Source organism: Hakea prostrata, chromosome 10, assembly GCF_041222555.1.
Source record: "Hakea prostrata isolate BN-2017 chromosome 10, UWA_Hpros_2, whole genome shotgun sequence".
NCBI lineage: Eukaryota > Viridiplantae > Streptophyta > Magnoliopsida > Proteales > Proteaceae > Hakea > Hakea prostrata.
The window spans coordinates 12,924,343-12,941,919 of NC_142609.1; the positions used below are offsets into that span (position 1 = coordinate 12,924,343).

A 17,577-nucleotide genomic window follows, 5' to 3' on the forward strand; every position below is an offset into this window, starting at 1 on the left:
TTTACCCTTTTCTTTTTGGGTCAATATCTTCTATATAAAGGTAAAGTATTTGTATTTTCCTCACCTTTCCATTACATCTTTAGGAGGGGGTCTTTAGATGTAGATCTATTCTAAAATATGTTGTGAATTATAAGGCGAGCACACGAGTAGAGGATCCTAATTCTTCATTTTCTCGTGTTGGGTGAAAAAAAAGGTGTTCCTTGGTAATGATCATAACTTTCAAGTGAAACCCCCTTACATAGGAAGCAGTTCTTATACAAAACCTACCAATGATAATAAGACTTTAGACTTATCACAACTAATTGAATTGAAAATGCTATAGAGCAACTTTAGAGAAAGAGGTAATTGACAGAATACCTCCCCTCTTGGCTAGCTGAATGACATTTAAATCTCTTATGTTAATGAAACTTACACCCTCTTGGCTCTTTACCTGAAAAAAAGTGACAAGACAATTCCCTTAGTGCAACTTTCTTTTCTTTTGGATCTGGCAGTGTTATATATATAGGGGATGGGGAGAGTGGAGGAGGGCTAGTACATGTACGACCAAAGAGAATCGAATACTGACCTTTTCACTAAGAGGCATTGGTCATTGTCAACCGCCCAGCTATTTGTCAGTACCGATGAGTCTCTTCTGTCAACTTCCATTATCATGTCTTATCATGTCAGTAAGGTTTGAACTACTACCAATGAAGTGCCATGTGACCTATAAAGCAATAAAAAACACACACCTAAGGATATCTTGTCTCTTCTTAGTAGTCATGAACCATGCAGCTATGTGGGACTAAAAATGGTACGAAAGAAACTGAACCATCAAACAAACAAACAAATAAAAAATTTAAGATAAAACTTGTATTGTAATCAGGCAAAGCTGGAGCATATATATTCCAAAACTACCAAGACCGTAGCTATGCACATCAAAGTTGCATTTTATTTTCCTTTTAACCAATTGAAGCACTAATATTCTCTTGGTAGGTAAGTAGGAGCAATCATGAGTAGACATGTAAACAAAAGTGGAAAAAAGAAAGAAAAAAAAAAGAACTTGAAATTAAAGGAAATCCTCCATCAAAAACTCTTTCCAATCAAAACAGAGTTTCTAGACTTGCCATGAGGTCCATGACTAGGGTTATCTGCTAAGGGAATGCTTTAGAGAATAGGGTTTTAATGGATGCTTAGTGTCAACTAAATAATTCACAAGTTAATAATAATTCTTATGAGTGTGTATTCAATTATTGTTCTTTTCATTAATTCTGTGGACCACTGGAGAAGTACTTTATCATTTGGGATCCATAGATGCTCCCACCAATTGGTTTCTGAAAGGAAATAAACTTTATCTTTGTTGGGGGTAGGAAGGCATCCTTTCATTTTGATTCTACACATGGAAAGAGATGGTGGGGAGATAAAGAGTGAGTGGTTCATATGTAAAACCCTCTTCTTATCATCTCTAAAATGTTGCAGTTGTAGAAACCCTAATTGGGTTCTATTTGTCCTTTCATACATAAGCATTTGAGATCACATCACTAACCATTAAGGAGAGAATGTCCAAGTACCTATAAACCACCTATATTTTTTCGCTAATCAAAATTTGAGTTCTTCTATCGCCATTAGTGGAGACCGACCGACATCAAAATAAAGAGCACTTTCAGAACTTTCAACCTTAAATTATAAGGAGGATCATTTACGATTTTCAGATAGAGATTTTTCTTCTTCCACCATGGAGGAAAATTTTCACCGAAAGTTACTTCTTTTCCGTATGTTTATTGCATAGAGGACTGTACTCTCTTATTCACATATCTAGAAGAGGGATCTGTCTCTGGTCCAATTGTCAGTATTTAGAGGTGGGTTTCTCTTCTTAATGTGTGATGAAAAACGTGTAAGGAAATCACGATCTTCTACACTTACGAGTAGAGAATCAAAATTGACGTTAACACCATATTACAGTGTAAAAGGAATTTTTTCTTCTAAATTATTTTACACATCATTAATAGAGTTTAATTGGATTCCTCTACAGATGCCTTTTTTTCACCAAACAAACAGTTTAGTTGGCTCTAGAATTCATTAACATTTATGAAAAAGGCTCTATGAGTAAATCCATAGATGGGGCACATCAATCATCAATGTATCTGATATGATAGAGTGATCAATCCTGCTAGCATATCCTCCACTGGTGGTTCAGAGAACCTTTTTTGCATATCCTCCACTCTACCAATTTCTATTCAATTTCAGCAATTATAGGGCAACTCGAATAAGAACAGAAATTCTACTCTTCTTGAGTCCAACCAATTAATCAGAATAAAATCAATTCCTAGTTGTTTTCAAACAAATCGAACAATTGGAATCAGAATCATATTTGAAAAATTGATCGGTAGTTAGCATTGTTTCCCCATTTTTCTAATAGACATTTGACCTCTGAAAGTAAAAGAATCAAATCAGAACTCCCTTGAGAAGGCACCTGATTAGATTAGTTCCCTATCCAAAGGATATACTCTCAATGAAAGAAACAATAATAACCCTAAAAAAAATCCATTCACCTTACATGTGAAGAAGCATTGGCATTTGTTCTTTTTGGACTTAGATGCTTTCCTTATAAGCCTCTCATCTGTCCTGTCCATCTCATTTGGACGGAGAAGATGATAGTTGTTAAATGAAGAGGAATCACACCTTTTGAAAACGGACTGATTTTGTTTCAATGATTTCATCTCCATCCACGCGTCCGCGGTTTAATAATTTGACGGACAAAACGAAAGGCAATGCGAGACGGAGAGGATTCGAATTCTTTGCATTTACTACCTGTAGGATCAAGCTCTTGTCGTTGCTCCAACAGTCCGGACCTGTGGATATGTCACTAATTTTCCTTATATCGTAGCCAGTAATTACTCCTGTTAGAGCCTGGATTTGGGCAGGACTTTGGACAACCTCAGCACAACATGACAAAGTTCCAACACTAACTAAAAGTTACAGTTGAAAAAGGCTTGACCCTTAGGGGTCAGGAATCCAAACAGAGAAAGGAGGAGTAAAAAGGTGAAGAGAAAAAGAGAGAAAATAAAAAGGAGAGAAGAGAGAGAGAGGGCAGCTAAGTTGAGTGACGGCAGCGTTTTTGGGTGGTGGAGATCAGTGGGGGTGGGTGGCAGCTCCACGTGACCGACCACCGTGGTGGACGTCTTGATTAGCTTCATATCCACGCTAACGGCCAAATACCCAACCACAAAAAACCAAACCCAAACCCTAAGAAACACCATCAGAGGACAACAACAAATAGCAACATCTAAACATTTAGAGAGAGAGAGGAGAGAGAGAGATTAAAATCATTAACTCATTGACAAAGAGTCCACCATGGTTGGCCACTATCAATAGTGTCAGCGTGTGTGTTTTTGTGTGGGAGAGCTCTTTTTCTCTCTTGCTTGTAATGCTAATGCTAGTGGTTACCTTTTCTTTTTGTTTTGGTTCAGCTTCATTTATTAGAGTTACCCAGTTACCATTTCTCTTCTCCGTGCCATCATCTTCTTTAAGCTTTCTTTGGAGTTTGAATATCTTATCCATGTTAGCTGCAAACAGGTAGATTTTATAGAATGGGGAGTGATGGAAAAACAACCTAACCAAGTTACACCATCTCTCCCCTCTTCTAACAATAACTTCATCAAGGAAGAACCCTTGAGATCAAAACCACCTCTTCTTGCTTCTAGTGTTTCTCCTGCTGGTGTTGCTGCTGGTGCTGGTGCTGGTGCTGGTGCTGGTGCTGTTGGTGGTGGTTCTGGTGGTGTTGATAGGTTGAAGAGAGATGAATGGAGCGAAGGCGCCGTCTCCAGTCTTCTTGATGCTTATGAATCGAAATGGGTTCTTCGAAATCGAGCTAAGCTCAAGGGTCAAGATTGGGAAGATGTTGCTCGTCATGTCTCAGAAAGAGCTAATTCAACTAAGACACCAAAGACACAAACACAGTGTAAGAACAAAATTGAGTCCATGAAGAAACGATATAGATCGGAATCAGCCACTGTAGAAACTTCTTCATGGCCTCTTTTCCATCGTCTTGATCTCTTACTTCGTGGTGGTACTCATCAAACTCCTCGTTCTCCTCCTAATCCTCCTCATCCTCTGCTACTAATTGAACAACTTCCACCACCACCTTCTCCGGCACCGGCACCTCCGGCACCACCACCTCATCCTCCTCCACCACCTCTTGGCACCCAACAAGAAGACTCTCATGAATCCAATGGGCTTGAACCAGGCTCCAAGGTTTGTCAGACCCCTTATCATTAAAGATTTCAATTGTTTGATTTTGATCTTCTTCATGTTCATTAATTCTTGTTTTTCCTTGACAGGAAGATGGGGTTGGAGTTAAGTTAATGGAGCATGGATCAGACAAGACTCCTATGGAGATGGATAGCAGCACACCACCAGTCTCTAATGATCAAAGGGAGAAGATGAGATCCAAGAAATTGAAGATGAGAATGAAGAGGAAGAAGAGCAGAATGAGAGGAGACTGGGAGGTGGCTCAGAGTGTCAGGTGGTTGGCTGAAGTGGTAGTGAGGTCAGAGCAGGCAAGGATGGAAACAATGAAAGAACTAGAAAGAATGAGAGCTGAAGTTGAAGCCAAGAAGGGAGAGATGGATCTCAAGCGAACTGAGATTATTGCAAATACCCAGTTGCAGATTGCAAGGCTCCTTGCTGGTGATGCCAAAGGCATTGATTCTTCATTGAGAATTGGAAGGCCTTGATGAATCACAGTGGTTGAGTTGAGTTGGGTTTAATTTTAATTGATCATAGCAGCCGGTCTTTATTTGTAAAATAAAATTATTGCTACCATCACCTTATGTTTTTATGTTTTGAGTCACTGGCTCTATGGCACTTATTACATCATATTTAATAGTCTCCATCTTGATTACAAGGAAAGGAAGGCAATGGAAGCAAAATTGATTTAGAAAGGAAAATGACTTTTTCTTTTTTTGGTGATTATGGTTGTGTGATGTTTAAAATTCAATTCTAAGATGTAATTTTTTTTTTGAATTTTGCCCCTTCCATTTTCTTTAGAAATTCGGCACCCCTTCAAAATGGAAACCTTACAAAACACCTCTCCACATTTAACTCCATTAGGTTTCTATTAGTTTTAACTTTGATTTTACAACTTTATCCACATTTAATAAATTTATTTAATATGTTTTATATGAGCCTTATCAATTTCTATTGGAAACACTCCACACCTTTCTAAAATCAAAATGACCATCTACTATTGCCTCATAAATTACATGGCACTTACATGTAAATTACAAGTTACCCATATTTAATATTGTTATTAAAATATATTATGAAATTACCCAGATGCCTTTACTTTTATTTGAAGTATTTAAAATTTGTCATTTTGGTATAATGACCAATCTACCCATATTTAAATTCTCTAATAACCAACCCTTAGGTGGGTGAAGGGATTCTTCCATCTTCTACCTACACCTCACTGGACCACCACCGTCGGAAACCAACCCAGCCCTCCCTTGCCGGCAACACCACCCTCACTGTCCCTGCCAGAAAATCCCTCTCTCTCTCCCCCCCACAAAGAGTGGCGGCAAGCCTCTGTGCCGAAATGGGCTGTGGCTTCCCTTTACCTCTTTCTCTATTAATTATCTTGAAGTTTTTTGAGTCTTTTCAACACAATTTTTTTTTGAATTTTATTATCTGCTATCAGAGCAATTGTTTTCCTAAACATGGCACCATTTCCTTCTTTGAGATTGTAAAAAGCCTGCAAGTGCACCTGTGATAATAATAATAATAATAATAATACTTCACCACTGAAGGGTAAATGGTTGTACCTAGCCCCTCGTGCGGTGCTTAATCAAAATGCCCTTAATTTTGCAGGTAAAATTTCTAAAATCAACCTTCGTCTTTTGAGGTGCATTTATGTCTTCTGTAGGTATCCATACTTTTTTTTTTGGAATGAGGTTCATCTAGGTATCCATACTTTGTGAAGCAAAAATTGAGTCTGCATACCATAGGTAACCAACGACACAATTCTAAACTTTCAGGACAAACCTTCCCAGGGTGCTTTAATTCTCTTTGAACCCAATAGTTGATCAAGAAAGGCTGTTGGGCCGATAAGGAGGAGAACACCAGAAACATTGCGCTTTAGCCATTTAACTAAAACTCTCACTGAACCCTCACCAGAAAGAGGTAGAAGATGGGTGAAGGGATTGTTGGGTTGGATCATTAAAGGCATTTGGATAATTTCATAATTTATTTTAACAGTAAAGTTAACTGTGAGTAACTTGTAATTATTTGTGGGTTCCATGTAATTTATGAGGCAATAATGGGTGGTCAAGAGTTTGGCCCCAAATATAGTGGGTGCCGTGTAATTTGCTCTAATATTTTTAATATTTATTTAAAAATACTAAAAGTATTACTAATATCACCACATTACTTTAGATTAAATGACTGAAATTTCCTCCAATTAAAAAAAACTCTTGCATGATCATTTTATCACTTTAGGTCAATATGATCATATTAACAAATTAATTTGACTTTCATTAGTTAACTACATACATTCACTGATGGTGAGAAGTGTGAAGGGTGCTTTTTAAGGTTTTGATTTTGGAAGAGTGCGTCATATTTCCATTGAAAACAAAGGGAGGCTCATGTAAAAAAATTCTTACAAATATTATTTAGGATTTCAAATAAATTTATCAAGTGAGAGTAAAATTGTTTTGAAACTAATGGAAACCTGAAAGTGGTAAATTTGGAGGAGGGCTTTATAAGGTTTCAATTTTGAGGGGGGGTGCGCCGAATTTCCAATTGAAACAAAGGGGGTTCATGTAAAAAAATCTTATATTCCTTCTCAAATCAAAAGGTTTTAACTTTTGATTGTAAATCAAGGTAAAACTGAATAACTAAGGATAGAATTTGTATAATTTCTCTATATATAGTTACTCAAGTCCATCTATTCAAAGATTAATTTTCAGATATTCCCTCAAAGTTGTGGACTGTCACCTAGCTCTCTTCTCATGAAATTTTAAAATTCTTCAAATGTGGAAATATTTGAAATCTAAAAAATAAATCTCATATATTCCCTCAAAGTAGTGGACTATCACCTAGCTCTTCCTCTCATGAAATTTCAAAATTCTTGAAATGCAAAATTATGTGAAATCTAAAGAAAAAATCCTAAGTACAAGGTGGTCATTGATTGAAAAGTTCATATTTTTCGCTTTTAAAAGGGAGAATGTGGCAACATAGGGCGTAACTAATGAAACAAGAAACACCAGGGTCAAGAACACGAGCTTCATAAAACCAATTACATATTGGTTTTAACATTGTCAATGTTCTCGTTAATGGATGTGCTTCTAGTATAGTGGTGGCAGCCTCTTATGTAGAGGCAGTAAGACCAAAAAAGTCTTAGGTTCGAACTTCGATTTGTCCTTCCACATCTCCTCCTCCCCCCTCCCATCCTTGGCCTATGTCCTTGTAACTGATTCAATGATAACCAAAAAAAATGTTTTCATCTGAGGCTCCATTGATCACTTTATCGTCTACTATATGAATGCTAGTGGGGGTACTTTAATCCTCCCACTCCCTTTCTTTTAAACAAAACTGTTTTGCACCCCTAGCTATGTAATCAACAAAACTATTGTGAGATCTAGAAATCTATTTAAAAACTATAGAGTTAAAAGGGTGTTCCATCTTTTGAACTTCCTTAAGCAAATTGAAGAGAGCCAATCTAGTTGCTAGCCTATATTTAGAAGAGCAAAAATCATGATTTGATGTCAGAGTGAATCATGATTTTTGAGGTTTGGAGACATCAAGGCAGCTTCAACCCATCCCTAATTGCTTGTATTTCCATTGCCGTCATTGAAGAGCCCCAACTATATGAAGCTTGAGCAGCAATGAATGTGCCTAAGAAATCCCATGATAAGCATCCCCTACCACCTTTGCTGTCACCAACACTCCATGCACCATCTATATGGAGCATAAATTGTCCTTGTCCAATGAAGATGTTGTCACTCCAAGAGGGGTATATTGACCTTGGTCATTAGGGGTTGATCAATAGATTGTATCTCACCAATTAATAAAAATGAAAAGTTCAAAAATACTCTTAAAATAATGAGATAAACCCAGAAGAGAGCATCATTTTGTGCTTTCCAAATACAATAAAGCAGAGAGCTCCATAGAATATGTACATATTTACATGGTTTTTGAAAAAACATTTAAGAAAGTTATCCAATCAAATAAGGTTTCTCCTATCAAATGTGATGTATTAATTCTAAGGGGGGAATATGTCCAACACTCTTATGCATATTTACAATAGAAAAATGTACAAATAAATGATTCATTTCTTAAAGCACAAATAAGATAAAGAGACGAAAATGCACATTTTCTAAAAAATAAAATATCCCCTAATCTAAGAGCTTCATGCGTAGTTCTCCATAACAAATAAGCTTAGCATGTAGGATTTTGCATTATATAAAATGATCATTCATTTACCACAAAAAAATGATCATTTTCCCCTTGTAATGATTGAATGTTTCAAATACTTGCAAAAATAGCTGAAAATTTTCATATAATATTACATGAATTATCTCTTGGTAGTTGGGGGCAAATCAAACACAATTTGGTCATCATTTCACTAAATCTTGACTTTGTTGGTGTTGCATGCCCTTGTGACATAGATTTGATTGTGTTCTTAATAAAATCTATTAGATGATTATTAGATCATCATTAAATAGTATGTTCAAATTCGATTTAAACTTTGAAGTCCAATGTACATTATGTCGTCGAAATGTCGCAACATTTCGGCGAAAAAACGTCATGTCGTTCATAGGCGATATGAAACCTATAGTCGAAACGACATCAACTAAAAGTCGGTGAAAACTCACCGAAAAATCGACAAACCAACGAAATATCGGGAAAAAATCGACGATTTCTTCACCGGTGGCAACTGCTACTGCTGTTGGATGCCGGAAGAGAAGAAGAGAACGCATCATGCAGGATGCCTCCGGCTCCCTCTGATCCCTCTCTCTCTCGCTTTCTCTGTCTTCTTTCTCTCTCGCAGGACCCCCTGCCCCCTCTCTTTTTTTTTTTTTTTTTTTTTTTTTTTTCTCTTCTCTCTTTTCTCCTTTTCTTTTTTTTTTTTTTTTTTTTTTTTTTTTTCTCTCTCTCTTTTTAAAAAATCCCCCTTCCTCCTCCCCACACACGGGAAAAAAAAAAAAAAAAAAAAGGGGGAGGTTTATTTTTTTTATTTTTTATAAATAAAAATATTTTTTTTTTAAAAAAAAAAAATTTTTTGGGGCTCCCTCTTACACAACGCCGGCGGGAGAAAAAAAAAAATTATAAAATATATATTTTTTTTTTTTTTTTTTTTTTTTTTATTATTTTTTTTTAAAAAACAAAAACTTTTTTTTTATTTTTTTTTAGTTAGGAAAATTTCACCGCACTCTTGTTGTTTTTTTGGTTTTTTCCCCCCCCCCCCCCCCTTTATAATTGATATTTTTGTTGTATTATTTTTAATATAATAAAATATGTTTCATTTTATTGGATCTGTAAGTGCGGAAAACTTTCCTTTATTTATTTTAGGAAAGTGTATTATTATATAGTCCCACATTGGAAACCGAGGTGTCGGAATCCAGGGTTAATTAATAGGTACCACCTATTAACTCTAACTTATAATAATGAGACACGCCAGTGTGTGTGCAATGTATGAGTGAGGACGGTATACCGTCCGAGCGCGCACGTGCACGCGCGGCGTGGGCTGTGGACGTTTGTGGCGCACGCACTTAGCACTTAGCACTTAGCACGCTTCGAGCGAGATCAGATCAGATCTAAACCGTGTGTCGTGATCAACGGTAGATCTAGGGCGATGGAAGTAGATCCATAAATATTGTTTTGATGGTTCAATATGGACTGTTAGATCGTGCGGCCGAACGATCCGACGGCTCATATCTGAACGTCAGCATTCGTATCCCTACAGAGAGGTGCACCCATACGAACAGAGTCATGAACTATTCAGTAGAGGCACCTCAATGCCTATATATACGTCTAGCTTCACAACAGCAGAACAAGAGAGAAAATCCCGAAGTCTTCTCTGTTCTTAAGTTTTGCGAGTGCTCAGCAAAACTCAAGAGATTCAACTCGAAGTTGGGCTTCTTTGTATCCTGGGGGACGATTCGCAATACCTCATAGCACCTTGGTGTGAGGGCGAATTACGTCTTAAGGAAAGCGACGTTGTAACGCGCCTAGAAGTTCCAGCTCAAATACTGTGATCATTTTTCATTTCTTTAACAATCTTAAGACGTAATTTCTTGTTTGAGATGGCACAATCACTGAAGCAACTTGCGATGGATATCATCAAGTTGGATCGTTTTGATGGAACTAACTTCAAGCGCTGGCAGAAGAAGATGCATTTCCTGTTGAGTCAATTAAGTGTGGTGTATGTACTGACGACACCCAAACCAGAAGAGAAGGAGAATGAAACGGTCGCAGAGACGCGAAACAGGCAGAAGTGGGAGACTGATGACTACTGTTGCAAAGGTCATATTTGCAATTCGCTGTCTGACACTCAGTTTGACATGCACCATGAGAAGCAGTCTGCAAAAGAAATATGGGATGCTTTGTAGAACACCTATCTAGTGGAAGATGCAACAAGCAAGAAGTTCCTTGCAAGTAAGTTCTTTCGATACACTATGGTAGATAATAGAAAAGTGATGGAACAATTTTTTGAAATAAAACAAATCCTCAATCAATTTTCCCAACATGGTATGAAAATGGATGAAAGCATTGTTGTCTCAGCCATTTTAGACAAGCTGCCTCCCTCCTGGAAAGACTATAGGAAAAGTCTGAAGCACAAGAAGGAAGATGTCACTCTTGCAGAACTAGAGAGTGATATGCAAATTGAAGAAGAGGACAGAATCCGTGATGGAACTGATACCTCTAAAGTTCTTGTAGTGGAGGAAGGCAAAGACCCTAAAGAGAAGAAAGACTCTGACAAAGGTAAAATGAAGAGGAAGGGGAGCTCAAGTTCTAATTCTTACAAGAAGCAGAAGTTTGATCCGAAGAAAAAGGGTCCTTGTTATCATTGTGGCAAAATGGGTCATATCAAGAAGGAATGTCGGCTTCTGAAAAAGAAGTCAGATAAATCAGATGACAAGAACAACCATAAGGAGAACCTGGTGGCTATGATTTCTGAAGCCAATGTTCTTGGTGTTGATACTTCCTGGTGGGTCGACTCTGGTGCTACCAGACATGTCTGTAATGACAGAAGTTTCTTTTCTGAGTATAAGTCAGAAGAAGATGGGAGTATTCTCTACATGGGAAATGCATCCACTGCTACAGTGAAAGGAAAAGGGAAAGTGAAACTTGAGTTCACTTCTGGAAAAACCCTCACTCTGACAGATGTTTATCATGTCCCAGAAGTTAGGAAGAACCTTGTGTCTGCAAGTCTTTTAAGTAAATTTGGGTTCAAACTTGTATTTGAGTCAGATAAATTTATTCTGACCAAGGGTGGTTTCTTTGTGGGGAAAGGATATATGTATGAGGGTATGTTTAAGTTAAATGTTGTTCCTATTTCAATGAATAAAGTGAATAATTCTGCTTACATGCTTGGTTCATTTTCTTTATGGCATGGTCGTTTAGGACATGTGAATTTTCATAAAATGAATGATATGGTTAAACTAGACTTGCTTCCTAGAGTTAATCATGATGTAGATAATTGCAAAACGTGCATGCTGACTAAGATTACTAGGAAGCCTTTTCCTAATGTGAATAGAGATTCTAACATTCTAGATTTTGTACATAGTGACGTTTATGATCTCCACAGTACCCCTACTCGAGGAGGAAAGAAATATTTTGTAACATTTATTGATGATTGTTCCAAATTCTGTTATGTATATCTCTTGAATACCAAAGATGAAGTTTTGAAATATTTTAAAATATTTAAAAGTGAGTCTGAGAATTTTTGTAAGACAACAATCAAATGTCTTAGAAGTGATAGGGGTGGGGAATACTATGACCCTGTATACTTTGAAACTGTGGGCATAGTACATGAGGTTACAGCACCTTATTCTCCTCAGCAAAATGGCGTGGCAGAAAGGAAAAATAGGACTTTAATGGAAATGGTGAATTCTATGATGTCCTATTCTGGTTTAAGTAGTGGTTTCTGGGGTGAAGCATTATTAATAGCCTGCCATATACTAAACAGAGTTCCTTTCAAGAAGAGCCCAAAGATCCCATATGAACTTTGGAAGAAGCGAAAACCAAATTTGGTGTACCTTAGGATTTGGGGCTGTAGAGCTATTGTGAAAATCCCAGAACCAAAAAGGAAGAAACTAGGTGAAAGAGGTGTTGAGTGCATTTTCTTAGGATAGCATATAGGTTCATGGTTATTGAACCTAATGACTCAATAGAGTTGAACACTATTATTGAGTCAAGAGATGCTATTTTTGATGAAACCAGATTCTCTTCTATCCCTAGGACCACTAGTTCTTTAACTGTGAGAGATATAAATGAAGAGTCTCAAACACCTAGTGTAGAACCAAGGAGAAGCAAAAGGCAAAGGACTGAAAAATCTTTTGGCCCAGATTTCTTTATGTATCTAGTTGAAGGTACTAGAGAAATTCAGAGTAATCAAACCTTATTGTCTTTAAATGTAGAGACAGATCCTAAAACATATGAGGAAGCTATGAAGTCACAGGATGCTGCTTTCTGGAAAGTGGCCATAAATGATGAAATGGACTCCATCATAGGAAATAATACTTGGAAACTAGTTGATTTACCCCCTGGATCTAAAACAATAGGGTTTAAGTGGATTTTCAAAAGGAAATTAAGGGTTGATGGAACCATTGATAAATTTAAGGCAAGGTTAGTGGCAAAAGGTTTCACACAAAAGGAGGGCATAGATTGTTTTGATACTTATGCTCCAGTGGCTAGGATTGCTACTGTTCGAGTTTTAGTTGCATTGGCATCTATATATAAATTTGTCATTCACCAAATGGATGTCAAAACAACATTTCTAAATGGTGAATTAGATGAAGACATTTATATGCAACAACCTGAAGGGTTTGTTGTGAAAGGACAAGAGCATAAGGCCTGTAAGTTAGTGAAATCACTATATGGACTCAAACAAGCACCAAAACAGTGGCATGAGAAGTTTGGACGAGGTAATTATGTCGAATGGGTTTAAAATACATGAGTCCGACAAATGTGTGTATAGCAAGTTTTCTGGAGGAAAAGGTGTGATAATTTGTTTATATGTTGATGACATGCTTATATTTGGTACTGATTTAGAACAAGTAGAAATTACTAAAAAGTATTTGTCTGCTAGTTTCGATATGTAAGATATGGGTGAAGCTGATGTCATTTTGGGCATTAGAATAGTCAAACATGATGATGGGTTAATGCTGACACAATCTCATTACATTGAGAAAGTGTTGAAGAAATTCAACCACTTAGATTGTTCACCTGTTAGTACACCTTTTGACTCCAGTGTCAAGTTAGTACCAAATGATGGAAGAGCTGTGTCTCAAACAGACTATGCTAGTGCTATTGGTTGTCTAATGTATGCAATGACCAGTACAAGACCAGATATAGCCTATGCTGTAGGAAAACTTAGTAGGTACACTAGTAACCCTAGTAACCTACATTGGAAAGTTGTCTTTAGAATTTTTAGATACCTAAAGGGAACAACTAGTTATGGCTTAAGATACAGTGGGTATCCTACTGTTCTTGAAGGGTTCACAGATGCTAGTTGGATAACAGACAGCGAAGACTACTCATCCACAAGTGGTTGGATATTCACTCTTAGTGGGGGTGCAATATCTTGGGGTTCAAAGAAACAAACCTCAGATATTCGATTCTACTATGGCAGCGAGTTCGTGGCGTTAGCTTCTGGTAGTAAAGAAGCAGAATGGCTTAGGAATTTATTGATAGAAATTCCAATATGGCCAAAACCCATGCCACCAATATCGCTTCATTGTGATAGTGAAGCAACCTTGGCTAGAGCCTATAGCCAGATTTACAATGGAAAGTCAAGACATATTGGACTTAGACATTGTTTAGTAAGGCAGTTGATAGTTGATGGAGTAATTACCATCGATTTTGTAAGATCAAGTCAAAATTTGGTAGATCCATTGACAAAAGGTCTTACAAGGGATTTGGTCAAAAATACTGCAAGAGGGATGGGTCTTAAGCCCCTTTCCTAAGATCACCAACAGAGGAAACTCGTCTCAATACTTGAGATATCAAATTTGAGTTCAATGAGTAAAGTACTGCTTGGGAGTGGTCTGCAAGCACTAATAATATACCATCCCATAAAGGAGTGCTTGGTTCCTGTAATGTAGATGGAGGATGAGCTATATGCTCTTAATAGATCTATAACAGTTCTTGTTGAGGTGTTTATTATAGGACACTTTTGATAGATCTACCTAAGTGAGTGCATGAAGTGAGGGCCGCTTCTGTTGAGTTTGGGCTTAGACTCTAAGGCACTCATGATACCGGGATAAAGACACATGGCCTTATCAGTGTCTGTTTTTGGAGAGTATTTGGAGAAGAATTCAAGTGTGTGAGATACGTCCAGCTTGTCATCATAGAATTATCAGTTCAAAGACTTGTCTACTGTATACTTCTGATTAGCTTTGATGGATTTCACTAAGTGGAGGTTCAAGTCTAAGTACACCTACCATTTAAGCATTTGGTTCCCAGTTGTTGTTGTGTATTTATTTTCATTATATTGAAAATAGTGGGGGAATATTTTTTGGGTTTGCCAACCCCGGTTTATAAACGGGTGGTTCGACCCGCGTCGCACACCTGGCTGTGGTGGGTGAGTCTCCCAGCGGGAATTTTTTGCATCCACAAGGATTAGATACCGGAACCTTGCTTAAGCGAACCAAGCTGCTTACCACTTGGACCAACCCCCGTTTTAAATAGGCGAGTTTGGATTCGATACCGGAACAATTGCGCATGTTTGCCTTGCTTTAAACAATATTACTAGTCTTTATAACAATATAACTAGTAAAAATTTAGCAAATTAGTTCATCAGAATGATAGTGTAAGGGTTTATAGGTTTAAATACATATTGCATACTAACCACAACTAAAGAACTTCTTCTATCATTTAAAAGTAGCTAGGTTCAATGCCATTGTCATGTTAAAAATCATCCTTCATATACAGGCAACATCATTTTATGTTACTTTATATAATTTAATTCTCATCTTATGTTAACATTAGAGTCTATATTAATTTAAATACCTTGGTATATCTTTCATATGTGGAGAGAGTTATAAGAATATTTGTTGACTATAGATTGGAATATTTCACATTGCTATCGTGAAACTAATACAGTGGCATATTTTTTGGCAAATTCGGCAGCTAGGACAGGAACTTCTGATATTAACATTCCTTGGTCAGCTTCAATCCTTAATGAACTTGATGTGGATGCCTCTAGACATCCTAGATTTCGATTCATAAGTTAGTGGTTTTCTAATATGAGCAGGAACCAGTGAGGAAGGGTGTATTGGGGGCAACAGTTGTTGCGGGTAAGGGAGGTTGGTTCCTTATACGGTATTAATTGATGTATTTTTAATATTTCTTCTTCGCTTAATATAATGATCCTTTTAGCGAAAAAAAGAGAGTCTATATTATGTCTTTGTATAGGAACTTCTAAGACTCTCTAGGAGCCAATCATATGAAATATATTGTGTCGAAAATGAAATCTAATGCCAAAATTGGAGTCCATATCATGTTCTTGTATATGGACGTCCAAGACACTTTAGAAACTCACCAAATGGAATCCATTATGGAGCCACAGTCATATTGAAAATTATCATTCACACTATATAGATAGCGTCATTTTATTTTATTTCGTATAATTCAAATCTCATCTTGTGTCAATATTGGAGTCCATATCATATCCTTATATAGGGACTTCCAATACCAAGGGCTGAGCTACCCTTGAGCCAAAGGGGGCCGTTGTCCCCCTAACCCCAAATTCTTTCCAATTTTTTGAATTTTATTTCCTTTGGCCCTCCAAGGAACGAAGTATCGTTCATCTCGCTCGGTTCGCTACCCAGCGAACCGGGCGATATGGCTAGATTTCGCTGCCTGGTTTAAAATTTTTCTTCAAATTTGAAAATATATTTATTAAATGTCTGCAGTCTCGGAGCGATTATCCATGTAACATAAATGTAAAATTGAAAAAGTTAATAAAAATAATATAAGAAATTCTTACAAAAGTACAAAACATCAATTAGTCATGTAAAAGTAATAATATAATAATATTTTTTAAACAAAAATCTGTGTCTTTCTAACTCTCTCTCTCCCACTTTTCATCAGTCGTCCTTCGTCTCTAACCTCTCCGGCTAGCCCTCTGCAATTATTTTTTCTCAAGCAAGCTTTCTGTCTCTCCTTTTCTCTTTCTCTCTCTAGGAATATGCACAAATGGTTGCTGCGAGCACGGTGACGCACAGTCGGAGACCACCACCGGCCCCAATAGTAGCGAAGTTTAGTGTTTATCGCTGATTTCGGTGATAAACAACAGAAAACGGCGAGATAATTGGCGAGATCTTGCCCATCTCATTTCAAAGCAACCTTTCAGTTCGGTCAGTAGCGAAACCAGCGAATTTCGGTGATATTTCGCCGAAATTAAGTTCCTTGTGGCCCTCTTTCCATGTGTGAAATATCGGCACTCCCCCCCCCCCCCAATTTTTTGAAGTTCTCCTCTAACCCTATTTACATGTATGAAATATCAGTACTTTGCCCCCCTAATTGAAGAATATTTTTAATGGTAAAATGGATGGAAAAGTCATTGTGTTTTGTGTGAAATATCAATGCTTGTCTCCCTAATATTGAACCATAACTCTGCAATTGTCGAAGACTTTTTAAGGACCAATCATATAAAATCTAATGGATTGGAAATGAAATCTTATGTCAAAATTGGAGTCCCATATCATGTGCTTGTATAAGTATGTCTAAGATACTTTAAGAACTAGTCACATAGAATCTATTATAGACCCACAGTCAACTAAATATCATCATTTACGCTATAATTGGCATCATATTTTTTTTTAAAATATATTAATTAATAGTGTAAATATTATATGTGTATACAAATTAATCTTGTAGAACAACAAGACTCCAACTCCTATTGTGCAATCAAGACCCTTCTAGAATTCAACATATTAGCTACTCTAGGATTATAACAAAAGGTATTATGCTATTGAGATTATATTGACAGCAAAAGGTAAAACACATTATATGGCCAATTATTTAGTTGGAGTGGGTAAAGGTAATCCCACTCCAAAAAGTCTGATGCTACGCATGTTACAACAAAATTTAGTGTTGTGGCCATTTGAACACTTAATATATATCTTGGACTAGTACTTTAACATATTGATGATAATGTGTACATCTTTGGCTAACAAGAAGGGTTTCTCTATTACGTACAATGCAAAAAAAGAATTAGAAATTACTATGGTAGATTAATGGGCAAATAGGGTCCAATTTAGTATGAGATAGGTTAAAGGGTTTGACTAAATGGACGCTAAATTGGGCTAGCCTAATATGAGATAGGTTAAAGGGTTTGACTAAATTCGTTCCATCAGCTTCGAAATTTTGGCG

At 37.0% G+C, this 17,577-nt stretch overlaps 1 protein-coding gene across 1 annotated transcript; it reads left to right on the forward strand.

Moving 5' to 3' along the window:
- The first annotated feature begins 3,236 nt into the window (after positions 1-3,236).
- Positions 3,237-5,300, forward strand: LOC149001960 (uncharacterized). Its single transcript, XM_089138942.1, has 2 exons — positions 3,237-4,230; positions 4,317-5,300. Exons 1-2 carry the CDS (start codon positions 3,577-3,579, stop codon positions 4,710-4,712), a joined length of 1,050 nt encoding a protein of 349 aa, XP_088995068.1. The 5' UTR covers positions 3,237-3,576; the 3' UTR covers positions 4,713-5,300.
- The last annotated feature ends 12,277 nt before the right edge of the window (positions 5,301-17,577 follow it).

What these genes read in the sequence shown, in the direction of transcription:
- LOC149001960 (XM_089138942.1), top strand. Translation starts at nt 3,577, where the DNA reads ATGGAAAAACAACCTAACCAAGTTACACCATCTCTCCCCTCTTCTAAC. An exon ending in GGCTTGAACCAGGCTCCAAG is followed by an intron (nt 4,231 to 4,316) that starts GTTTGTCAGACC and finishes TTTCCTTGACAG; the next exon opens with GAAGATGGGGTTGGAGTTAA.